Below are 27612 nucleotides of genomic sequence, written 5' to 3'. Positions count from 1 at the left end.
ACAAACCAGACACAATTACGAAGTGTATGATCAGCACACTCAGTGTTCCACCAGACTAAGAACAATCAGCAGCTTCCCCAGTTTCCCTATTTTTTTTCATTTCACCTTAGTACAAGGTTCTTCGAGAGTCTGCAATTCCTGCTTGTCGCTGTAGTAAAGGATGACCTTTTCAAATATGAACTCAAAAAGCTACACTAAACCCACACTGTTCCAGATGTTGGTATATAATAAAGTGAATGCACACTGTTTCTAAAGTCAGTAAAAGAATGACCTTCCCACTGGCTTATGAAAAAAGGAGACAATTTAATACAAAGAATTTAAGCCCTATCCATATTCTAAGAGCATAAGCCTCTAGCTGTAAGATGTTTTCTCACTCTTTCTTGTAAGACAAAGTCAGTCCAGGAATCTTAACATGAAAAATTCATTCTTTTATTCTCAAAAAAAACAAAGTAACTTTTGATTTTAAACTAATAGAACAAGATTAAGAGCAAATTATTTTAATACCCAGAAAAATAACAAGATTTATAGTAATCTATTTCTGGCACTAATATATATGCAAGTAGGCAAAAATCACACAAGCCTATTCCACAGGGGCAGCTTCAGTGTTTTCCTGTTCAGGAGCAGGTTCACCACTGGCTTCTTTTCCTTCTTTGCTTCTTTTGGACTTTTTGTGTTTGTGCCTTCTGTGGCTGTCCCCTTCTTCACTGTCATGACGGCGTCTGCTGTTACTAAATAAAGAGAGAGAAAAAATACCTCAAACAATTGCATGACACTTCAAGCCCAATTTAATTACAGAGTACCAAAAAACAGCCTTTGCATTCGTATTTGAAAACTGGCACCTGCTCCTGTTGCAACCCATGTAGTATTTGGATGTCAGCGCCAAACGGAATTTTTCATGGAATGGTATATACATCCACCCATCCTGTACGTTTTGTTGGGAAATCGGAATGATTTTTCACATTTGTAACCCACAATCTAATAGTAATACATTTAATAATGTCATGTCCCTATTGGCATCCCTTAATGGTTTAACATTCTTATTGACCGCGTTCCCAGGACTTAACCTTTATTTCTAACTTAAAAAGGATCAAATTGTACAATTTCTATCAACTGATCATGAGGGTTAGTTTACTTACTGAGAATCACTGTTGAGTTCTTACATTAATGCTGATGAATCTCATCCTCACTCCACCTCTTTCTGACCCACCATTTTTTACCCTTCTTTCCCCAAATTCACACTTTCTGTTCGCTAGCTAAGACTGGCACATACATCATTCAATATCAAGGTACCCAGGGCCAACATTGCTTTTTGTCTGTCCACGTTTTATATGGCAGACTTGGAACAAGTAGTACATATGAGTGTTTACGGTCTTTCCACAAAACTCCAGTTTGTTTGGGGTTCTTTTAAAAGTTTACTTTATTTTTTTAAACTGGTCAAGTCTTTCATATCCTATTAAAAAAAAAATAAATTCAAACCTTCGAGATGACTTGTGTCTGGTCTCTTCTTTCTCTCTGTGTCTCCTGTCTCTGTGTCGGTCTTCTTTCTCTCTACTTGTTCTATGGCGGTCATAGCCTCTTTCTGCATAGTCTCTGTATCTGTATCGTTCCTCATCACTGATTAAAAAAGAAGATATTTTCAGGACAGTAACACCAAGCAGTATATACATTAAAAAAATAAATTCTTAGACACTCTCAAGATAAATAGCAGAAAAATCTTAATATTGCTTCTGGGTTTCTAAAGGAGATCCACAGTGTATGCTAGAAGGACATTAAAGCTCTTCACCTTACACACTAGACTTCTGTGGTTAATGCAATTTTGAAAGGGTATTGTTCAATAAAAATGGAAGGAAAAAAGAATACAACAGTGTCACATGAAGTTTATCCAGCAGTTATCAAGCAGTTAGCTCAAACCTGTATCTAACTGTGAATGAACTACAATCCTACATAAACTTTAGTAATGTTTTCAGATCAGTGTGTGTAACGCTCAACACTTACCAGCACACTTTTTGACTATTTCACCATATGGGTAGATTAATTAAATTTTGATACAGTTGAACTATTTCCTTACATCAGCTTCAAGAAAGGAAAAGCTAGGTGCTAAGAGACTGACAGTAAAATATACTCAATATTTTGGGTTGCTTTTAAAATTAATTTCTCTCCAGTGCCAATGCTGTCTTTACTTCCACTCCTCTCTTGGATCACCACAAGTGCTGCCCTGCCACAATGCTGGTAAAAACACCTAAATATTACAGGCTATACAAGAATTTAAAGGCTTTACTTAAGAGCGTATTTTCATATTCTGATTTGATGAAAAGGGCAGTTCTAAGAGTTTAGTGAAATTTAAAAAAAAAAAAAAAAAGCAGTATCTATAGTTAGCCAACACCGCTCAAATGCTACATTAGCATAGCTTAAAAAGGCATGCTCATTTTATCATTTCTCTACCAAGAAAATCCTACCCAGATATAGTGTCCAGTAGCCTCTAATGACAAGACTTCAATACAAATGAACTTACTGTAACTATTTATATATCACATGAAGTCTTCGTAACCATAGTTCGGAAGATTCCTACCAAGTCCTAAAGAAAGGCACCATGTGACCAGGCTTTCTGAAGCAGCAATTAAAACAGGTAACAATTTAGGTACTACGAAGCCAACAAAAGCCAAGTGTTTCATGCTTTCCATCTGTGCCAACATTTACCATAAAAGAAAGTCTTTTCCTGAGGTCCCTGACAACAGCAGCACAGATCAGACAGATCAGGCAAGGAGAACAGCTCAAGCCTAAAGAGATTTCTCATGTCCTGGAGCAGTGAGAACTCAGATCTAAACAATTTTATCTGCCATAACTTGGATTCTGTGGCCATTTCCCAAGTGAAGACATTACATTAGTGATTATTACAGCTATGCATGAAAACTCAGAGTGAGAAGGGGGAATGCCTGAAGCAACAGCACTAGTCTTTCTCTGAAACTCTGTACGGTTGTATCATGAAGCAAATTTTAAAAATCAGCAATTTAAGACACTGTAGAGAAGCATTAAACACATCGCAGAAAATCCTGCCCCCCTCTTAAGACAAAACCAAAATTCAACTGCGTTGAACACTTTTTTTAAAGACTGTGTTAAATCTAACATGTGTCTCCCACAAGAAAACCCTACAACAGAGATACATCAGCTTATAAAAAATGAAGGCAGTGTGGCCACAGAACATGAATTCTGATCATACTACTCCACAACCAGCTTAAGGTACTCTAGGTTATAGTCCAGGGTGTGAAAAAAAATTCACTTGCTCCACTGAGATGTCCAAAACCCAGACAGGTAAACTAGAGCAGTTGGGGGTGGGGGGAAGGGAGAAAATAAACCCTAAATCTTACAATGCTGAAACCTGAAGTCCTCCTATGCCTTTAACCTGTTTCTACCTGTATTGACTATTTACCATTGTTTTACCTTCAAGTTTCTACTCTACTATCAGGGGAAGGAGGGAAGTGTAGGGGAGACATTTACAACCCAAGTCCCTTTCTACTGAGCATTTCTTCTCACGAGTAACTAACTCAAGGCTTCAGGGAAAGGAATAAAAGCAACAATTAGAAGAGTTTTCTTATCAAATGTCACAGAAAGATCAAGGTTGGTATCAACTGCTAGTTTCTAGGACATGTCATACTGAAAAGACGACTAGCCTAGCTTACATGGCAGTTAAGTTTTGCAGTTCAGAATGACAGTCTTCATTCAACCTACATTTGAAGTGTGTCTTAACTTGGTGTGTAATAAAGCAGCACCATAAAGACAGCATGTTCCTAGTGAAGTCTAGTTATAAAGCTCCATTTTAGAATATAAAAAAAATAAATGTATAATGTTAAAAATGAAATTAAGTTCTGAATTCTACCAAAAGTTATAACCAAAGTTAAAGTCTGATTTGAACAACTGAAAAACTTTGTTAGACATGGGATTCCTGTACTAACACACCTTTAAAGTGCCACTAGTCATCACAATTTTAGGAGCCCTTACGTTTCTGCAGGCTTGCAGCGATAGAAAAAGGTAGAACCAATTAACATATAGTTTACTGCCAATATCTGATATTACTTCCCAGAACTAACATTTTGATGATCAGTATCTAATTAAAAGTTAAAATTTGTATGTCTAACTTCCTTCTGATGAGCTTGCCATAAGAAATTAGATGCCTACTCGTAGACTCACGGCTTGCTTTCAAAGCTGAGATTCAAAACCTTTACCAATAACCCACAGTCTGCATTTGCTCTGTTACACAACCATTTTAAAACACTCTAGCAAAGGTCAAAAATATTATTGATACTCCTTTTTAAACCTTATTTTGGCAAACTACTAAGGAACTATGACAGCTTGTAAGTATGTCTGAAAATAAACAACCTTTCTGTAAGTAAACCAAAAAATCAGTTTGCCAAGTCCAGTGTGTTGGGAGCTTTCAGGAACAGGAATAAATGCCACGTACCCAATGTTACACCTGTGATCTCCCCATTTTGTATCTCGGCTTATGTTACAGTTATCAAAGCCTTCCAGGGACAGCCTTGAGAGCACTGTAACATTTGACCTGTGGAAGAGGACCCATAGTTACCTGTGCCCTCCTGGCAAAAAAGCCTCAAAACAGTCCAACCCATGAAATCTTTGTTCTCTGCACCTTTGGTTACTTTTTCAAAACAGACTACAAGCTATTAACTTCACAAATCAGGAGAGCTCACTTTGGTAGAGATGTCTAACTTCTGATATCTGTATTCAAAAACTTTACTATGTATTCAAAAACCCTGTAACAAAAAACCACAGAAGGATTTAGGCTGGAAGGGACTTCTTGGAGGTCACTTGGGCTAATGCCCTCCACAAAAATGGTCTAACTCAGAAGTCTGGTCAGGTTGCTTAGGACCTTGTTTAGTCAAGTGTTGAGTATCTCCAAGGCTGGAGATTCCACGACCTCTCCGGACAAACCCCTCTTACTACCTGATCACTCTTTCTGTGTTTCTCCCCCCCTGCCCCCATCTAATTGGGATGTCCCTTGCTGTGACTTTTAACTATTACCTCCTATCCTTTCTCTGTGCACCTTGAAAAAAGAGCCTGGCCTAATCTTCTCTATAACCACCCATTAGGTAGTTGAAAACTGCCTTAAAGAACCCTCCTTATCCTTCTCCTTTCAAGATAAATGAACTCTGTCCCCTTAGCCCTGCTAACCACCTTGTCAGCACTCCACTGGACTCTCCAGTCTGTCAATGTCTTCTTTTTCATACCAAGGTTCCCAAACGAGGGCACAGTACTTTGCACATGGTATCAAGTGCCAAATAAGAGGGGAATAACAGCCTTATCCACCTGCAGGCTATACTCTAATGCATCTCAATGCATTCTGACCTTTATCACACATTGGAGTGCCAAGTCCCGTTCAACTTGTTGTCCACCAGGATGCCAAGTCTTTTCCTGTAGCTGCTTTCCAGCCAGCCAGACTCTCACCTGCTCTGCTGCATGGCATTATTGGGTTTCAAGACCCTCGAAATAATTGTTGGGTTTTGCTTTCCCCCCCCCGCCCCTTCCAAATTGCTAAGGAAGAAACACAAAATGGTAAGGTATCGATCAAATTCCAAAGTTTACATTTTTAGTGGTAACTAATAGACTTGAAACTATCAAAACAGAAAAGAAAATATAGTCTTTGCAAAAGGGACAACAGTCCAAAAAGAACAGCATCTTCTCAAGGGGACAGAGTGAGATACATTGTAAAAATGCACAATTTCATCTGAGGGTAGCAGGGTAAAGGTGGAATATAATACAAAGGCAGCTGGAGGTTCATTTTTTAAACCACATTTTGGTTATAGTAATAGAATAAAAATAATTCCCATTTTCTTACGATTTTAAGAAATACTATAGCACAAATGCAGCCTTTTTATCTGGAAAAGAACCACTAAAAACACAGAAAGCAGTCATTTCTGAGCAGTAAAAAGCTCAGAATTATGCCTATTATGCCTACTCCAAATCTCACCACAGTGTCGCTTAAGTTTAAACAGAGGGAATTTAAATAGAAGTAATGCATCTGTGCAGTCGCTAAAATAGTTCACATTCTCTTCCTCATAGCTCATTTAATTTGATTTTCTTAAATGCATGGAATTGAAAATAAACCTTAAAAAAAAAAATCCGTTACGTCTGCATGTTCCGTCTTAAGTCTCTCCCACCTTCTCTGTGACTCCCAAACCAACTTATACTAGTTAAGGGCCTCCCATTTTCTTACACAGCCATGTGGCAACAGCTTTGCTACAGATGGTGGATAATTTAGTCACATAAAAAAGTTGAGGCCTGCTCTTCCCCCTCCTTTACAGATAACTCTGGCAGCAGCACAGAGATTTCTCTAGGCCTGGAAGCTATTAAGGTTCATTTCAAGCACCCTTGAATGACCAGGCTTCTTTCTGGCCTTCAATCAATCTGTCTGAGAAACAGATGTTTAGATTGGTCTTGAGTTCTCAGAAACTGACCCTGGAATATAGCACACGCACATGAGAAAGGACATCACCACATCTGCAAACATGGAAAATCCCCTATCTTGCACACAGTTTGGGTCTTCAGCAAACAATCATCATGCAAAAAATGTCATTTCTCAACTGAAGTGATGTTGACTCCGGGTGCTCTCATTCCCCACAGCATGAAACCACTGGTAAAAACAATCCACTTAACAGCTAACGTATATATTCTGCAAAAATTGAAATTTAGCAAAAAACACTGAGAAAAGCGTCAAGATGTTTGCCCCAAAATACTCAGCAAATAATGAGCAAAGTAAATTTAGATAGATCTGGCAAGCCAATAGACCTCTGCTCTGTGGAGTCATACCAAGCTCAACATTAAATGCTTTGTACTTGTGCACATGAACACAGAACAGTTGAGCTTTCTTCTTTTTTTTTAAAGCAATTGGAGTTGAAAGCTGAATAAAGGTATCTGCCATTATTGTCATCGTCTGCCTGAAAATGAAAAAAAGTTCTTGACCTTGAAATAACAGTTTTAAAAAAGATAGGACAGATTAGTATCCAGCCAGTGCTAATGACCAAACTAACCATTTTAGCAGCTAGTAACACCATTAAGGTCAAATGTTGCACCACATTGCTCTTAGCACTGAATTGGCAACTAAGATTCATTTAGTACTTCTATAGATTTTTCTAGAATTACTGATGTCAATGAGAGCAGGATATCTCACTCATACACAGGGCTTAAGTCACACCTTTAACCTGTAAAGCACTATGACCAGTCTGGACATACACTGTCGTTTTTACACTTCGGTTTTACATTTAGAAATTTAATTATAGTTCCCAAGAGAAAAGCAGGAAGGGGAGAAAGCCACACAACTCTAGCTCTTTGGAATATACAGCTGAACACTAAACTTTAATGTTGAAGTACACTACTTAACACAGACACAGGGTTTTGAGCAGTTACAGCATGGTTAAGACATTCACTAACCTGTTGAACACACTTGGAGTTGGGCTGTGATCTCGGTCTCTTTCTCTGTCTCTGGTACGTTCCCGATCTCTGTCTCGGTCCCGGTCGCGATCCCGATCTCGGGATCGCTCTCTCTCACGTTCCCTATCCTTCTCTCTTCGTGCATAGTAATCCCACTGTTTGCTGGTGTCCATAAGACTAGACCATGAAGGAGCAGAACCTGCAAGGTGCGGAAAGGTGACTAAAGAAAAAGACGCGGGTATTAGAAAGAACAAAGTCAGATACCATATGAAAACTGTAATACTACTTATGCATGAAAACACAGATGTTTGTCAGCCTCCTCCAATGACATTTTCCAATCTTCCCCTTTCACATAAAAGTTAATCCTGAGCAAACTCTGCATTTTTTCCATGACACTACTAAAGGCCTCTGCCACTTATTTAAATACTCATTATGAAGATGTACAGAACGAGGATGTACAAAGACTGTCTAAATTCTTGTGAAAAAAAAAAAAAATAATAGTACTGTGCAAAGATTCACTGAAAGAATCTGATTTTATGTGGTCAAATGGCTTTGTTTTAGGGGAACAACGAAACAAAAACAACCAGAAAACAAAACTACCTTTGAAACTCAGTGGCTCTGAAACTACAGTTCAGAAAAAAAAGAGGAAAAAGGATGCTTCCAACTTTATATTTAGATGCTACAATTTTTATGGTTTGTCCTTTAAAATCATTGTATTTAAAATATAATGTAATTACAATATTCTCATTCACTAATTTATATTCTATACTGTGCTTTGCCACACTTTCCTGATTACAGAATGTAACAGCAACTTTAGAAATACCTTCCATAAATTCATTCTGGGGAAAAGAAATAATGCTCCCACTTACACTTTATAAGATACCATTTCTAATGAATACTCAAATACAACCACTATTACTACTAAAATACAATAATTTCAGTAAATAAGGTATATTATCTTAATCTAAAAGACAATACACTTAAGAAGTTAAGAAGGAAGTCACAACACCGTCTCACAAGCTTTTTAGGTAACCAGCAATGGGAAGAGAGAAAGTACATGCTTCTCCATTGCTTTCTGCCAACTCTGATGTAATAAATAACTACTATTCTTAATGCCCCAATTGTTCTGTCCTGCCCTCCCTCTCCAGAAGCCCCAGGAATGTGTCCTGTTAGTGAAAAATAAGGGCTGTAGTATTTAACTGGAAACAGCACTCTCTAGTGGACTTACAGTACAGAGGACTTCCCACTTTCTGCTTATCTGCTTTGCTAGCCAATGATAACATAGCCTTCAATAAATCGTTTGTTTTGAGTTCCACTTCATTATCTATAATATGAGAACAATATTCACTTGACTTCATGGTGTCACAAAGAGACATTAATAGTATAATTAACATAAATATCCATTGAACAATGTAAAGTGTGTTACTGATGCTGTATTTAATACTGTCAAGTTATAAAACCAGTGGCTTCTCCTGACAGCTATGTTCAGACTGCCTTGTCTACAATATCTGGGGTATGCCTGCCCCAGAAAGCTTTGGCAGAAGCTTAAGACAGCAGTTTGCCAAGCATCCAAAGGAGGAATACAAAAGACCTTTTGAGCAGGCTGTGGAGCAGGAAAAACCACTTCATTGTCAAAATACATTTGCAATGAAAAGCATTGTAATTCTTTAAAAAAGCATTTATATGAGGTTTTGCCTCTAACAAAATGCTTGACACTGTTTCACTTCAGGGCTACAGACAAAATGAGGAGTTAACAGAAAAAAATACCCTAATACAATAGTTTGTTGTTCATTATACTGCCAAAACCTGAAATTCTTCTAAGGAAAGCAGCCAGAAATAGCAAAAAAACAGCTGGACTTTAAAGACTGCTAATTTCCTTCACTTGCCACTATGTCAACAACATATGTATGGTCTATGAGACACTGGCTGCCAGAATATTCTGATCTAAAGTGTAAACTTAAGTTTAACTTTAAATGTATACTACAAAACAATTATTAATGGTAGTATAAACTTTTACGATAAATTTTGCTTACTCCCTCACATCTGCAGTAATTCTCATCAGGCAGAAGTATGTAATTTCCACGCCGATAACCTGAGATAAACCAGTTATTTGATATTCTGCAGATTTTTATATTTAGATTTTCACCAGTAATTATTCACAACCCAGAAGCAGTTTACTTTCTAATATGAATTGGTGTTCTGCGCTTACTACTTAGAATGAAGTAATTTGTCACTTCTAGTATTTCTACAAGGATTATTCTAACAATTTCTACAAAAAGAAAGACACTTCCAAAGTTTAACTCTGATTTTATTTTTAAAACAGGAGGATAGGGAGCTTTGAACAATCAACAGTTCTGGAGACTTAAGTCCTGTTTTGGAGATGGTTTAAGAATTTAAAGCTGCATGGTGTCACAGTATAAGGCAAACTATTAATGTATCTTCTTTGTACCTCAAAAAATACTGACTCTCCCACTGTTTCTGCAATGCTAGATTTCTTGCAAGTTCATAAGATATAAAGAACATCTAGAGCACAGAACAGAACAATGCTTGAGGAAAAAACGAACAAGCATACAATACAAGCCACTTCACCGGCAGACCAAAGGCAGTGCCATATATTGACAGCTCAATAAAATTCAAAGATCTGATGGCAAAGGTAGCACTGAATTGTCAAAGGATTTAAGATCAAACTGAAGAAACTGCACTGATGAAGTGGAAGAGCCCAAAGACAAAATAGGTGTTCTTGAAGCTACAAGTTAAGAATATTATTTTACTGTTCAACCTTCCCAATGGGCTTTCAGTGGGAAACATGGCTGACCACTAGGGAAAAGACACCAAGGCACGAGATTAGTCTGAATAGGCAGAAGAAAGACTAGAACCTTAATCAAGATTGGTATTTTCTGCAATGCATTCCATATGCTCATTTTCCCCTGCAATTTTGACAAAGCCATGAAACATACAGACTGGCAAAGACAATGGATTGGAGATTCAGTGCTATCATCCAAAGCAACTTATAAATACACTTAGCAATTCTTAATTAAAATGATCCTCTGTACCCTACTGCGCTGCTGAGCCCTCAATTTACCTAAGTTCTGATGCATAAAGAGCACCGGTAAATACTGGCCAGCGATCACGTTGTGAGACAGGGACTGTGAGAGTAAGATGCTGGCCAGGAAAACATCTTTCACTGAGAGATGAACAACAGCAATAAAATGCCACTGAGCCTCTACAGATCCAAAAATCCTTATGACAGGCACAGCTTAGAGACAGGCAATTTGCTTTATGCAGTGAACATGAAAGCTTTTGCCACAATAGGGAAGCCAGATACACTGGGAAGACGGGAGCAGACTGGGAAAACGGGAGCAGACTGTGCTCCTTGGTCTCCATAACCACACAAAGGCATACACAATTTTTTAATCCTGCTGAAGAAGTTCAAATTCAATGTTGGCATGATCATAACGACAGTAGTCTTTCCAATATTGGTACTGCAACAACATAAGCATGCCATCACCTCTGAAGGTCAACATAAAACTTGGAAATATTCTTGTGTTCCTGACAATATTTGACAGAATAGCAAATTCTAACAAAAGAGATTCCAAAGTGGAAAACATTCTAAATTGGAGACTATACATTACATGCAATGTACATACTAATGACTGTAAGACTACTTTCCTTATGATACTCTGCATGGCTTTAGATGTTGAAGCTTCAGCAAAATACCCAGATAAACTTGTGTATCTTAGTTGACTGCCTCAGCTTTACCTTTTTGCTAAAACTTCAGCAAAGACAGTTCAATTACTGCTAAAAAAGTAGTTATCGTAAAGCAGCTGTTTGCCCACAAGAATTCTTGAAAACTTCCATGCATGGAAGCAAACACTTGATAACTGATGAGGATCCTCTCAATGTCAACGAAGTACCACTTGTTACTCCATAAACTGCTCCAACTTCAGAAATTACAAGTGATTCAAAAATGTCATTTTGCATATACTCTCTAATTAGAGAGTTATGAACATTTGGGAGATACATTATCCGAACATTTGATCTGTGCTGAACATTACGTATCCCCAGAACTGGACAGAACTTTCCCTACAACTTATCCTCCCAGAAGCTAGGGTCCAAAGGAACAAAGAGCAAGGAGACAGAACAAGTCAGCTGGAAGAAAAGGCACTAGGCATGGGGCAGATGCACCGAAGGCACAGGTAGTGACTGGCAACATGCAAGGTCCTACACCTGGGTCAGAGTAATCCTCAATATCAGTACAGACTGGGTGATGAACTGATTGAGAGCGGCCCTGCAGAGAAGGACTTGGGGATACCGGTGGATGAGAAATTAAATATGAGCCAGCAATGTGAGTTTGCAGCCCAGAAAGCCAATCGTATCCTGGGCTGCACAAAAAAAATCTTGGCCAGCAGGCTGAGGGAGGTGATTTCCCTCTGTGTGCTCCTGTGAGACCCCACTTGGAGTACTGCATTCAGCTCTCGGGTCCCCAGTACAAGAAAGATGTGCTAAAGCAGGTCCAGAGGAGGGCCATGAAAAATCATCAGAGAGCTGGAACATCTCTCCTAGGTTGTTCAGCCTGGAGAAGGCTCTGGGGAGACCTTACGGCAGCCTTTCAATACTTAAAGGGGGCTTATAAGAAAGATGGAGAGAGACTTTTTACCAGGACCTGTACTGACAGGACAAGGGGCGATGGTTTTAAACTGAAAAAGGGTAGGTTTAGCTTGGACATAAGGAAGAAATTATTTATGATGAGGGTGGTAGGACACTGGAACAGGTAGCCCAGAAAAGTTATGGATGCCCCATCACTGAAGTGTTCAAGTTCAGGTTGAACAGGACTTTGAGCAACCTGATCTAGTGAAAGATGTCCCTGCCCATGGCAGTGGGGAGCTGTAACTAAATGATCTTTGACAGTCCCTTCCAACCCAAACCATTCTGTGATTCTATGTTTATTTTATCTTCCCAATTTGGGCTAGGTCAAGAGGAAGCTGACATCTTATTACTACTTATTATCACTCATTTGGCTCAAGAAGCAGAACTGTGCTAGGTAACAGTACTAAACTCACTGTAGGTTCTGTGGATGTCCATTTGATTGCACATAATCAAACTTCCATTTTGGTTCATGCTTACTTTAAAACCAGAAAGCAATGTTTTTCAGCTTCAGATTTTTTCCATAACATTAACCAATAAAAAGAAAGACTGACTTTGCAACAGGATAGCTGTAGATCATAGTATCTTAGACAAACAGTTTTTCCAAAGGAGAGTTACCTCACTCAGGATTTCTCAATTATTGGTCTTGCGGGTTAAAATACTGATCATATCTTAACAGTACTTGTTCTCCTGCTTCTAAATCCTACCAGTTCTTGGAAAATTCTCCCTGACTTGTGGTCCATATTATGGTGTATTATTTTTCAAAATCACAGTTCTGCAAAAGCAGCATTGAAAGATATCCAGCATACAAATAAGTAAGCAAAACAATAGTATTTACCACAGCTGTTAAATTTGCAACAGCATGTATCTGTTTACAGTGGTAGGCAATAAGCTTTCATAATTAATTACTGAAAGGACCTGTTCAGTCTCTTAGCAAGAATCCTGATAAGTATATCAAACAATATGATACAGCACTAGTCAAAATTTTCAAAGCCAGCAAGCTTACTCACCACTGCCATATGAAAATGCACGAACAGAACGACCATCATAGCCAGAAGAATGTCCACTGTTGAAAAGAAAATACATGTAAAAATCCAGTTTTACCATTAAAGCTACCTCCATCAATAAAAATAAACTTTTAACGTTATTCCCCTGAATTCTTGCCACCATACAGACTAAAGCAAAGTGTTTATTATAAATGGATTTAAGTCCTCCATTTTGAGCATTACTAATTAAGGACGCTGTCTATCAACACAAATATGCATATTTCATGTTTCACTACAGAAGGTGAAAATAGCATTCTCTCTTCTTAAAATAAAAAAAAAATCCGTATCATCAAAGCTGTTCTTTTGTCTTTTTAATGAATTTTCTATTTCAAATGTTTCTTGTTATCATAAGATGTTTCTGCACAGATACTGAACTTAAACTCCAATTGCTTGAAAGTGCATGAAAGTGCATTCATTCATGAAGCCTTTCTCATTCTGTTAAAAAGTAGATATGTGAGCATATTTAAGAATAGGTGGACTTCAAATGTGCATTTCTATAAATAAACTATTAAATTAGCTACACATTTTCTAGGCTGACTTCTTTCAGCAGTAGCCAACTCAAGTAGGTAAAAACCAGAAAGGTTAAAAAGGATGGTATGTGCATAGGACACAATTCATACATGTATAGTTCTTCCATGACTTTTAGCACTTCCTACATAACTTGAATGAATTATCTTTGCAGTATTTAACCTTAAGTGTTACTTCAGTTCTTGAAGGCACTTTAACATTAAGCAGTAAGGTTTGGGTTAGCTTAGTTTAAAAACAAAACAAAACCCATGATAATGAAAGGCCAATGGAACATCTTAACATTTAAAAGTATGAGATTTAATTCCTAGGTTCCACAATAAACTTGATTTTTTTTCACATCATATTTCAGAAACTATATAAATATTCACTACAAGTAAATGCAATAACCGCTGCTTAACAGTCAGAAGCAGCAGTCACTGACAGCAACTGTCAGTATGAAATAATACATTTACTTTCATGCACATCAAATGTATCCAGTTAGGGTCTTTTCTGAATTACATCAGATGAGGATTTTCTCAAGAGATTTACCGTCATCATCCTGTAGCATGTATGTTAACAGAATTTTCAGTTTCAAAGGAACAGATGCATGCACCTTCCTTCAGTGAAATCCAAAGGAAAGACAAATTCGGATTCCGTGGAACTCTGGCATTTCCTATAGCTTATGAGGGCTTGAATCTGTGGCCAAATTGTTTATTTGCATTTACAGAAAAGGATACAGTAGCTGACAAGTATACGGTTCACTTAAATAAGCCTTCAGACTACTAAAGAATATTTTAACCATCATTACCTTGACTTTGTTAAATCTTGGCATTGATACAGTGTCATAACTCAACAAAACTAGTAAGTGATCAAGTAACCTACTCAAAAGAATATTACGTAGCAGACAGGTGAGACTAGTAACATTTCTGTAAAAATAGTGTAAAAATCTGAAACTGTCTCCCCACTCCCAGATAAAATCCATAAAACACTGGGTAGTATAAGAGCCCTTACTAATTTATTTCAGTTACAGAATACTGATATATTGCTTTATAAGATTTCAAACAGATAATCACCTTTCTATTGTGGGTATCAGGGAAGGTGGAGGACCGCCAGGTGGTGGTGGAAAGCCTGTAATAATAAATTAGGTGAGGGGGAAAAAAGGGGAAGAAACCCCAACCATAAACACATAAAAGAACAATGGCAAACAAAGTCCAGAGAGTACAATGCAAAAATTGTTTCTCACTGTGTAAATGGGTTTTATTTTGTATGACTGAGAGCTACTTTCCATCTTAACAAAGGCAGAGTATTAAACATATAGGTGCTTCAAATCAAATACCTTATCATTCTTGAAAATACAATAATTTAGAAGCATAGGAAAATTCCTGAGTGTCTAACAATACTTAATAAACAACAATCACAACTGTTTTCTGCATAGCTGAAAAAAAAGAATGGAAAGAAAAGAAGGAAGCACATATCTAAGAAACTGGCTGATTAGGTCTGCTAGTCAACAGCATTTTCGTATATTTTCTTTTCTGCCTGGCATCAAAATAACTGAGCCTAAATCTATACATATAGTTTCGCATTTATGAACTTTTAGCTATGTAACTAAAAGGAAGCTGATAAGTTACACATCAGTTAAGTTTTCATTTCTTAACCAAACGCGGAAAAAAATTCTAAGCAAGTTTACCTGGTGGTGGCACTGTTATTGGTATACCTAAAAAGACAACAAATAATGTATCAGTTATAGTAACAGTTTATGTTTATTATCTGTAGATCTAAAATCAGATTGACCTATCACCACATACATGATCAAGAAGAATGACAATTTATTTTCTATGTCCTCAGATCAAGATCTCACATTAATACCAACTGTTAAGATTTTATGCAAGCCTTCTGAAATCTGTGTTTTTGTTTAAATTCCTGTTCTTCAGGATCTTATTTAATTAGAGACAAAAATAATGAAGAACTACTCTGGGTCTCAAGATTAGAATTAAATCCGTAACTCTAAAATGTTTAGTATCCACAACAAAAGTAACATCCCATAGAATATATTTGTTTTATTTTATATACCATGACTAGATGAAAGGAAATGCAATTGGCCTCTAACCTTTAATAGCTTAGTATAGGAAATTGTAGGTCCACATGGACAAAATAGTCTAACAGTGAGCATTACAAACTTTTCAGTCAGTGCTATGCCACACTGCAATTAATCATTCAGTTCCTACCTGGAGGGAAAAAGAATAGTTCGGTACTCTGTTTTCTTGCAAATATCTGAGAAAGGAGCATCCTTTAATACAAACACTTTCAAAAACTGTTCTACCTTTTCTGGTTTTCAGACCTAGCTGTTACGAATCTAACTAAAAGCTGAGAAATTAGCTGACCTAACAAACTATACTGGCTCAACATATAAACCTATCTTATTTGATTATGAAAGGAATGATTAACAAGGTAAAAATAATTCGTACACTTTAAAGGACATTATCTTCTCATACTCTGCAAAGAACTAGCTTTACCTCAGTTGAACACACAAAACTCTGGTACATGAAAATAATAAACTGGGCTAAAACAGTATTGTCAGAAAATAGACTACCAGGCATAAAGCTCTTTCACTTACGAGCAACTCTGCTTCCATTAAAAAGTAAGTATTTTCAATCTGACACCTCACTACAAGACTTTGGAGAGGAGAGAACAGAAAACTTTGCCAAGTGCTTTCATCAGTTTTGCCATAATTGCTTAAACATCCAAACAGAACAGCAGCCAGATCCATTTAAATTAAAACCTATCTCATTCAAGTTCCAGACTTCATCATTCAGAGAAAATCCTAGATGTACTGGTCACTGCATGATTAATTTTATGTACATATCATTAGTTCAACATTACAACTAAAAGACAACATGGCAGCAACATTTAACTACATCTACATATTATAACGTCTAGAAATGCTAACTGCTCCCAAATTGCCTTGGCAGGACAGAATGAGGGAGTGTGCAAGCTGAGGAAGAGTAATCAATATCAATGTTCACTAATTGCTGGTGATTTCACTGACATGAATTCTTACCAGCATTAAACCTACAGGATTAAACAAATTGTGAAACAAAACTGAGGTTGCTGTCCAATCCTGAAGATTTAAAATCTAATCTCTCAGCCAAAATGTACATCAGAAGACAGGGAACCCCAAAAGCTGTATTTCTAAACTGCATGAGCCATTTTCTCTTCACCAGCACACAAGCTTTCCAATGTGCACTATCATTGTTAAGAACACTGGAAATCACACCATAAAAACCTTGACAGTGTAACATTTAAAAGTCCAAACACTCCTAACGAAAATTTCTGAAAGAAAAGGAAGACTGGAAACTCAGCTGAAGTATTTTCTATTCATCTTTTTTGTTTAATTGTCCATCTTAATAGATTCTTCATGAGCCTACAACATAGAAAATATATATATATATATTAAAAAATATAAAAAATTACCTCTTAACAACAATGTTAAGAATGTAGGCTAGGAAAATATCAGAAGATTAATTTATTAGCTCTAACTTATGCTTAAAAAAATTTCAATTGCTGTACTAAAAACAGTATATTGTTAGCACTGAACATGGCTCTCAGCACTATGTACAGAATTGCCTGGAAAGCCGTCAGCAAATACTCTTTACAAAAAGAAAGTTCTGATTAAACAATTAATATATTCCTCAGAATTTTATCTTGTGCAGAAATACAAATAAAAATCTCATCACAAGATTAAAAGCCAAATGACAAATTTCACTTGAGAGCCATTCAAACAAAATTAAGACAGACTGAATACAACTAATATCCAGAGACCAAACGTCCAAATAATTTTAATAAATTGGTTAATGCAGGGTATTATACTAAAAAAACCACATAGGCATTTTTTTCCTCAAAAACCTCTAAGAACATCTAAAAAGTCATGATTAATGATTATATCATTTTAAGACAGAAGCTAATTTACTTGATGGTATCATAACGGAAGAAGCATTCTCCTACATCGCAAGTTAGCAAGTATCACTAAAAAGATCTAAACAAAGTTTTTTTTTTCTAACCTTCTTCACTAACACATGAATGTGACACAAAACAAGAAACAAAAAAAAATAATAAACTTCAGTTAATGGAAAATTAAGAATCTCTTAACTCTTCACTCCTTTGCCTTCTACTAATGCAGGGTATGCAAATACACTTGAGGTGTCATCAGTCAATTACTTTGAATGAGAAAGAAAAAAGACTCCGAAATATTGAGTCATTTCTTGCAATGTAGGGACTAAACTTGAGTACCAGTGCAAGAAGGTGACTTAGCATAGATCATGTCACATCCCTACAACACGTCGTACTGCCACAAAGATACACCTGGCCTAAACCTAAATATTCAGACTCTTGTGTCAAAAGCAATCCAAATGGCATTAGTGCAGCATTTTACCTAATATGCTCAAAATTGCTTTCAGGATATTGTATACCATCCTTCTAACTCAAGGCTGGTAAATATTTACAGAAAACCAAGTAGATTTTACTAAAGGAAAACAATGCCACATGTGCTGAGCTTGCAGAGTAAGGAATCAAACGTGATAACACTGCCACAGCTTAACAACATACTACAAATTAGCAGAACTGTGTAACAGCCCACAGCAATGTAATATAACTCAACTTGGTGCAAAAACTTGTTTGCCACAGGCTAAACTAAGTCAAATTCTCTCCCCTTTATCACAAGATAAAAAGCACACACTTAGATTGCTGGGGCTGAGCAGATGTACAGTTACTTGCTAAGCCCTGGTATAAGTCTAGGCAGTCAAAGTTATGCAACAGAAGTTCAATACTTCATAGTAATTATTTATTTTTTTTAATATCACAAATACACGTCACATTTTAACTACACTCTTAAACCAGAACACATAAAACAACTTTTAAAGCCTGTTGAACAGAAGCATCGACGTTCTTCTTTACATTTAAGTTACTCCAACATAGCAGTAAACCAAGCAAACAAAAAACACCACATTTTTTGCCACAGCCAGTGATCTCCTAGGAGTGTTTAAGAATTTTCTGCATTTGGCCCTTTGAATCGTTCCAGGACTCATTCCTCAAAAAAGATTTGAATTGCAAGAGTGAACGAATTCAGAACAAGAGAGCTCACTTCAAAGCAAGATCCTTTTTCAAAGGGGCTTTTGGAGGATGTTTTATATTTGGAATACTTAAATTTTCTGGCAAGTAGTCCTGGTTTAATATTGGGTAAGAGTAGGTTTTTTCCTCCTCCTCCATTGAACCTAGGAGGGATGGCAGATTCTATTTCAGGAACAGCTTTGAAGATAAAAAGCTGGCAACAGCACAATTAAACCACAGGCCTGAAGAAACCAAATCCACAGCTCTTAATCGTTCTTTTCGAATCTACTTGAAGCACGGAAGGATGTTGAAGGAGACCTTCTGAACAAGTGTATGTCATAAACCTGTCTGTAAACCACAAGACTAAAGCCAAACCTGCTTGCTAAATCTGTAACACATGTGGATTTCTTTCACCTTTAAAAGCTCAACAGGTGAGGGGTCTCATAAGAACAGTCCAGTACACCTATATGACATCCCTGCATCCAGTCTGTTTGGGATGTCTGTTAGGGTTCCTCTCACGCTTTTAATAATATACAACTTAGATCACCTTTTCTGTACCACAATTAAAATAATTACTTTCTAAAAAGTTGCAATGCATTACCTATATTATTTTATCAGAAAGGTTCTAATGCAGCTTAAAAACGCAGTTAGCATTAGCATCATATTCGTCTCCTTTCTGTCCTCCCCGCAGTAAGGAAACATCACAAAATTGACAGAGCAGTAACATATTCTCTCTTCAGACACCCTATTTTTTATATTTATGCACAAAAACTCGGAAAAGGGCACAGAATTATTTAATCTTTAAATCTCTTCTCTTCTGTTTTCTAGGTTGCACCATTTTGTTTATGACAATCACTGATGAAAGCCAGAGCTTGCCAGGCAGAAGGAGTTAATAGTTTTAAAATTATCATCAGCAACTGAAGAAACCAACTTCTTCTATGAGGATTTAAACCCTATAAAGCCCCACACAAAGTTGTTGCACAGAAATAATGTTACTTCCTTGCTTATACGCAAGAGTATTAACGGCGGAACTTTTAAAAGATGCCCTATGCAAACAGAATAGCAAAGAAACTGCTCAGCATGATTTCAGAAAAAGTCAAGCAAAAGAATACAAGGAACAAAAGGAGAAAATAAGGAAAGGGGCTCCATGTTAAATCAGTCTCTTCTATAAACAAATCCTTCCCTTCCGTACTCAAACACTCCCCAAAGTTTCTCCATCTATTTGCATTTCTCACTGACCATTCTTCTTAGTTCCTTTCTAAGTCCTTTTGAACTTAATTCCTTAAAATGACAACACTCAGGTAACTGCACTATTTGTGCAAAAAGCCCATGACACTCCCCCCAGTAAATTGCCATCAATATCAAATTTCAGTAAATATTTAGTAAGTATCAGTAAATTTCAAACCAGATTTAACAATGAGAAGAGTTCTCAAAGAGCTTTGGTTCCTCTAAGATTCACAGACACAAGATGCTGCATAAAAACATCAGGTGCTAATAAGACCTCTGACTGAAAGGATACGGCACAAATGCAATTCTTATCAGACTTATGGGAATTCATACGTACTGTGAGGGGAAAGGGGAATTAAAGCTTCTGTTGCTGCCTTGACCTCAGACATCAGAGAATCCAACTTTTGACACAAATTCATGGTATGCCATACTTTTAGTTCAAAGGTTTGTAGAACGATTTGTTAACATGTACCTCTCAATAGCATTAACAGTAGTTGAATTACAGAAAACAGTTTCTCACTTCAAACATTTTCAAGAACATAACATCCAACATTTAGTCTTTAGGTAACCATTTACTACTTGGGATTACGCTTACTGAGAAAGTGAAGACAAAAGTTTCTGTTTCTGCCTGGCAGATATATCTAAGAAAAGAGTAGAACACAAAATTCTGAAATTCTGCACATATAGCCAAACGTGCATGGAATGCACGGTCTTTAATTCATTATCATCAAGCATTTGATAGTAACGCATCTCATTTTTCACGTCCTATGTAGTGCAGGATATTTACCTGGTGGGGGAATCAGAGGTGGAGCAGTACTGACAGTTGGAGGGGGTGGGAGGAAAGGAGGTGGTGGAAGGTGGGTAGGTGGAGCTCCTGGAGGGAAAAATGGAGGTGGCTTGGTAAAATTGTCTACTTCAGGATTAGATCGTTCTGAAAGAACCTGTAAAATATCAAACTATAGTTACAATTGCTATGTCAAAAGGGTAGAAGATAGGTTTCCTCTTTTTCCAGTTACTACAACAGGAAAGTATTACTCAAGCACCTAAAGAGCCATATTCAGATGGTTTAAGTTCTATCTGCATCCCTACGTTCAGTGTCCCATACTTGCCAAGTACCTCTGAGGGTCTAAGAGCAGCCAATAGGGAACTACAAACGTAAGATCTGAAAGGGAATATAAGCCATCTGATTATGGCCCAAAACACCATCCTAAATTTATATATAAAGGAAAATATTTTAAAAATCAGTATGAAAAGCATGAAAAAACCCAAGACTTTAAACTACTTAAACACTGTGAAGATCAGCTGAAAAACACATGGCAGCGATTTCAATATAAGCACTACAATCCATTATTATTTTCATTGTTTACCCTTAACCTAAGTTGGCATGGAAATGCAGCTAGGGCACCAAGCAACCTTGATTCTTCTCTACAGGTAAGTCAGGAGAGAAAAAGTGTATTCAATCTTAATGCATTTAGTTGTTTACTTAAGACAATCCAAGCCTATAAAGACTAAAATCATAAAGACTCATCTTACAATTTATGGTAAAATAATACAATATAATTTAAAAAAAAAAAGTACTATCAACTATTTATTCCATCACAACTTATTTTTAAAAGACTGCATTTCTCAAACTGCATACGAAGAAGGTTCCACTTTCAGCATTAGTGTCTAGCAGGAACAGGGAAGAAATAGACAGTCAGTTTATTTATCTTTGTGACTTAGTAGACAAAACGCTATCCCATGCAGATCTAGCAGAGCCAATGCTGTCTCCTGGATTGTAAGTCTGCAATATTGCTCATTTCCTTTCAGTAATAAGTATACCAAAACATTTATCTTTTGAAATATATCAAATATTTCATCTTAATATATTTCAATTAACTGCCACAACTTTCTTCCTGAACTTAAAGCTTCTTCTGTATTACCCATTCATACACACTGGAATGTTTTAATCAGAAGCTATAGGAAAGCAAAAATGTCTTTTAGTCAAAGATACTGTACAAATCTGCAGTATAAAACCTGTATATTGCTGTTTTCATTAGCACGCCGTCGTCCTTCCACCCTGCTGATAGTGATAGTCTGTCCAATCACATCTATTGTGCCAGATAATCGCCTGCAACACAGGACAAACCAGAATCAACAAGCTGAATTAGAAAAGGAAAAAAAAAAAAAAAGAAAAATAAAAGAGAGAGAACTTTTGGCATTTAGAATGAGAGAAGTCTGTAAGACTTTCTTCTTTCTCCTGCATAAAACATAAAAGACCATTTCTGAAGATCATTAAACATGATAAATTTGCTGAACTATGCAAGTGTGTAGAATTAAACAATGCAGCAATAAAGACTCCTGTAGGATGAAGGCTGACTCTCCACATTCTCCTTCCATCCCTTACAAGATAACTTGCATAGCTAAGCACTATGTTCACCTTCTTTAAAGAAAATGGCAACAGAGCAGCGCAAGACCCACCTCAGTCTACCGTACTACCCAATCAGGCAACGGAACATAATGTAAATTAAGAACACCTACCTTAGAAGTAGTTAGTAATGGATTTTCAGAGAAAGATGACAAGTGACATGCATATACACATTCTTTCCCTCCCAGTTTCTGCCAATCCAAAATTTAGGGACTTCCCATGCAAATGTGTTTATTAGCCCCTGATTAACTTGCATTTGCACCATCTCTTTTGAACACGCTTTTACTTTTGATCTCCAGTGACGAGATCGGTTTCAGCTTTTTTTTTTTGCCTGACAATTGTATTTGGTGCCCTATAGTCCTTGTGTTAAAAAAGCTAATTAAAAAAAATAAAAAACCATCCCTGTTCTCTGGCAGCGTAGTATTCATGGTACCTGTTTTAGCTCTTCTCAGTTGTCTCTTTCCCAAGCTGAACTAGTCCACATCTCTCGTCACATAGAAGTGACTTTAAAACTTTCATTATTTATTTCATCTTTTTGTAGACCCTTCCTACCTCTACTATATCTTTTCTTGTCTGACATAAACAGAACCACAGATAATATTCATCTCTCAACGCATGATGGCTTTATGTACTACCATAATGACTTTTCCCAGTTTGTTCCCACTGCTAATGATGACTACAATTCCATTTCCTTATTTTGGCTAACACTGGAAAATGAACTAACATTTTGGGAAGCAGCACCAATAATTCTAAGATCTCTTTCTCAACAGGTATGATTATTAATTATTAATGATTAATTTGAAGAAGTGCATTTTATTTAGAAAAATGCAATCTAGGATTTAACTTTTCAGTGATTTTCAGTAATGTCAGTTCACTATGAGCAAGTTATTCCAATCCACACTGGAGTCAATGTATGATTATTAAATGCAATCATATCTCACTTCAGTTTCCAAACCAGTCAATCTATTAGGCTTATGCCTGTTAGACTTAAGTTGTTCCTACTATAAAATTCTTAACTCCCATGTACATATTCATAGTCTGTTAAGAGAGGTATCTTTAAGCCCTCCAAACCATCTGATATTGTGGCCGCATAGCTGTCAACTGCAACTTTTTATTTTTAACTTTTCAAAGCAAATTTAAAATGCTACACTTTACATTGTAAAGACACGATGGCATTCCATTGGATGCAAACACTAAAATTTAAAACATAATCAATCTCTCAAAATCTTCAATAAATCAACCACATGGGAATATACTGACAGTAAAGAAGGACTCCAGGTGCCAGACCAGAAAAGCATCTGAATGTCGTCTACTAAAACTAAAACCTGGTACCTGTGACAATGGGGAACCACTATTTTGGAAAGAGGAAGAATCTAAAGTATAGTGAATTTTCCTGTTTGCAGCCCCAAAACAAACAAAACCCAGAAACCTAGCTTTATAGAGAATTTGTAAGTCTATTATTCTTATGCAGATAGAACAAAAGCTAACTGCTTTGCAGCCCACTATTAATTAATTTATTTCTAAATTTAAATTAATTAATTTCTAAAAGGGGTTAAAAAGCAGGATTCACTTAGGTCAACTCCATTAGAAAATGAGGTACAAAATTACATTGCTAAGAGATGAGAGAAACAAAAATACATCTGTGTCACACCTATAAGGGAAACCACAGTAGAGAAAACTAACAATATTTACCAATAGCATGATACATAACAAAGTAGAAGAAAGACTGGGAAAAAACTTTCAGAAAATTTCAGAAAAGAAATCCATAGAAAGAAAAAAATCCTCCTAGTCTTAGAAGACAAGTTCTTATATTTTTTTGTATCTAGTGGACTACTAACCACATTAAAACAAATAGCAGGGAGAACAGCTGGAAGTTGTGATTACAGGCTCCAAGTTCTGCCAGACTGATAGCTCTGACCCTAATTGCTCAAATACCTAGATTCCAATGCAGCTGAAAAAGACACAGCAGACACTAGAGCACGAAGGATCAATTAGATCTCCCAGAGATAATCTAAAGTTCCTTGGCAGACTGCATACTGAGGATGATCCAAATGCCTGTCCTCTGAGCTTTTCAATATCTGGGTTTAGAGCTTCCTCCTGGATTTTAAAGCAAGCTCATAAAGCACAACAGTTTGGAAGGAAAAAAAGGTCCAATGGTACAAGAGTCTGAGAACACATCTGCAAACTAAAACAGTATATACTGTACAGCAGCCTCTCCAAGGATAACACAAGTTTAAGAAATTTTCTGATCTTCTAACATCCCATCCTAAAAGTCAGATTGTTTCCGTCTAAATCCTGAAACAATCAACGCCTGTTTTCCTAATTGTCCCCAGTGGCCTGGCACAGTATTCCAGCACTGCCGCACTTTGGATTTTTATTATTTTGCTTTCGGTAACTAAATTGGAAACACAGGTATTACAAAACAATTACTAAATAAACAAACAAAAGGATAAGTGAGTATTTGTAAACCAACAAAACTTTGTCTCAGTCTTCCCTATGACAGCTCATTTGGTTTCAGAGTTCTAAGATACTGGTTCTCCTCCATCACTGGTATCATCTCTTAATTATCTAAAACCGTTCCCTCGAAAACTCATTTTACCTAGCTTTAGTCCTTGTGCATGACAGGTGACTCTCTCCTACAGCAAGAAGTCCCTTCTCAGGTGACCCCCTGCTTGGCTCGCTCCACTGTTTTACAGGGCTTCCACTTGGGAGTGATGTACTTCAAATTAAGACTCTTCTTCTCCTGCACTGTTTGCACACTGCCAGCAACTCTTGGAATCAGCATTGAAAACATAGGCAATGGACACCAATGCAAGAGTACTCGGCTTTAAAGTAATACGTGCATCGACCATACTACAATAATACCAACTGTGGCTTGGGAAGCAGCGCAAATACAATACTGCATTATCAAAGGAAGAAAATCTAGACTACCAGTTGGTTCCTAGACATCAACTTTACTGAAATGAACAGGGCTTTCACTTAATTTTGCTAGAGTCTGAAGAGTACACCTATGCTCGCTCGTTCTCACTGAGCTGGTGCTTTATAATTATTTTTTAAAAGTTTTATAGTGGTATGTCCATTGTTCTTCCCAACAGCTGCCACAAGATTTAATTTTTGTAATGATGGATGTGTTCAGGAATTTGCCATCATACCTTGAACTTGACAAATTCTCCATTTCCAAAACTGCAATGACGATTTCATTAAGCACTCCACTAAAAGAGCTTGAAATTGAACAAGAGAAAGCATGTGTTCAGCTGCAAATAGAGCAGCAGATGACACCATTGTCAAAAACGTAATCTTCACAAAGGCAAGAGAGGCATCTGAAGTGTCCAGAATTTAACAGTTTGCCAGTTTTGTCAAAGGAGCAAATCTGAAGCCTCAGATCTTGATTAAGTCATAGCAAGTTGGCACATGGGGAAATTTCAAAGACTCCCCAGCCATTATCTAGCTTAGTGATAAGATGTTAAGCAGGCATTACTAGGATTCTGTCTCAGTGCTGTATACAAGGAAAAGAAAGGGTTTGGTTTGTCCCTTACACGATCAGGGCACCTGGGATACAGATGCATTCCCAATAGATACACCCAAACATAAAAAGGCAATCCACACGTGTGGGATGCACATGAACCCACAGCAGAGTTCATACAAAGTGTAGCTTGAAAGGAACATTCCAGCAACTCAGTGAGTGATTTCACTCTAATTAGAGAATGGTTATTTACGAGCTATTTGCACTATGAATACCACCCTCCATGGAGATTTAATTCAGAAAGATATCTCAATCTCATTTGGCAAGATGAGTTTATTTAGGTTCTACAGAGAAAAGAGAAAGGGGGGGGGGGGGGGGGGAGGGCCGGGGCCGGAGACAAAACCAATTATTTTCCAAATTCATGGCTTCAGAAATCACTTATCACCACCACAAGTAATATAAATAATGAACTGCTTTTTGGACGACCCCCCCCCACACACACACACACACTTTTCAGAATGCAGAAACAGTCTAACTACTGGATGCCACATTTATTCACTAGACTTATAGTCTAGTCTAAGAATTATAGCATACTTTAAAAACTGTATTTAACATGTTCTTGTGCTCCTCCTTGTCTTGCTCATGTGTTTTAAGCTTTATTTTCCTCCTCTTGAGGACAGCCTCAACTTTGCTGAACTCACTTACCACTGACTGATATAATTAAGAAGGAAACAAATTTAAAACAGAAATCATTGATATACGAAATAGACATGTTTTCAAAATAGCATCTGAGTTTTCATCATTTAGTCTCGCAAGGCTAGTTCATTAAGCAAGAGAAACCTGTATTTTTTTCATAGTAATGACATATCACAAATCCATATTCTATAAAAATCATGTTTACATAAAGGCCCAAGCACAGAGAAAGCTGATAAATAGCCCATCACATTGACAGGCTAATTTCCCTGAAAGCAAAATTAATTTAAATGTAAGGTACTCTTTAGTAATAACCCAAAACCCATAAATGGAGGTTAAAAAACTAAGAGCTTCTGACAGACCAAAATTTTGTGATGGAGAGCTATTCTAGATATTACTGGAATGAGAAAATACCAGGTTTTGCATCCAGCTTCTAAATGAAACTTCTGCTTATTTCTCTGCTACTGAAGAAATACTATTTCACAGTCCTTGAAAAATGACAGAAGGAAAAGGACTGGTCCAGAAACCAGTAAGATATGTCTATGACCTGGCTGGTTAGGACAGGTTTGAAATATGTCAAATCCTCTTCATGTTCTAAAAAGCACTATACTCAAAAGAGATTCCTTCAGGTTTTTACCTTAATTGTGACCATACACAATATGAATCTTTAATTAACTACCTCTAGAGAACAAATATTCTATTTTATACCATACTGTTTGTATATGATGTGCATATACTAAACCCTTTCCATTATTTTTTAACTCCTCCTTCAGGGTTACACAACACTTTATGCTATTCGACAACCCTAAATGTCACAGAATCAAGACAAGAGGTTCAGGTGTCATTTCTAAACAACTAAGGCTCAGCTATGATTAAGACAGTCATTGTTTACAACTTCAAGCAAAATTTCTCACACAGACATGTTGTATGAACAAGCACTGAATTTTTCTTTTAATTAAACATTTAGGATGCAATTCTAGTTAACTAGTAACTTTTATTTGCTGTTGAGCAATAATTCTGTTTCTGTTTTGTAAACTACAGCCTCCATATCGGTAATCAGTAATATTCTTGCTAGACCTCAG

At 36.9% G+C, this 27612-nt stretch overlaps 1 protein-coding gene across 20 annotated transcripts in view; it reads right to left on the bottom strand.

The window, feature by feature from the left end:
• Positions 1-306: 306 nt before the first annotated feature.
• FIP1L1 (factor interacting with PAPOLA and CPSF1) overlaps positions 307-27612 on the bottom strand; it is a 43669-nt gene continuing 16363 nt past the window's right edge. For 8 of the 20 annotated variants that reach the window (XM_059817620.1, XM_059817622.1, XM_059817626.1 and 5 more), the window contains 8 exons: positions 21984-22077; positions 20755-20908; positions 15325-15351; positions 14711-14765; positions 13095-13150; positions 7441-7660; positions 1477-1614; positions 307-728 (listed from right to left, as the gene is read on the bottom strand). In XM_059817620.1, coding sequence (XP_059673603.1) covers positions 581-728; positions 1477-1614; positions 7441-7660; positions 13095-13150; positions 14711-14765; positions 15325-15351; positions 20755-20908; positions 21984-22077 — 892 coding nt within the window. In that variant the 3' untranslated portion in view covers positions 307-580. Of the gene's footprint in view, positions 729-1476; positions 1615-4618; positions 4628-7440; positions 7661-13094; positions 13151-14710; positions 14766-15324; positions 15352-20754; positions 20909-21983; positions 22078-27612 lie in introns of all 20 variants that reach the window. The other 12 variants (XM_059817624.1, XM_059817630.1, XM_059817633.1 and 9 more) reach the window with 6 other exon arrangements.

This window comes from Gavia stellata, chromosome 5 (genome assembly GCF_030936135.1).
Source record: "Gavia stellata isolate bGavSte3 chromosome 5, bGavSte3.hap2, whole genome shotgun sequence".
NCBI lineage: Eukaryota > Metazoa > Chordata > Aves > Gaviiformes > Gaviidae > Gavia > Gavia stellata.
This window is presented reverse-complemented; position numbering and strand designations above follow the sequence as displayed.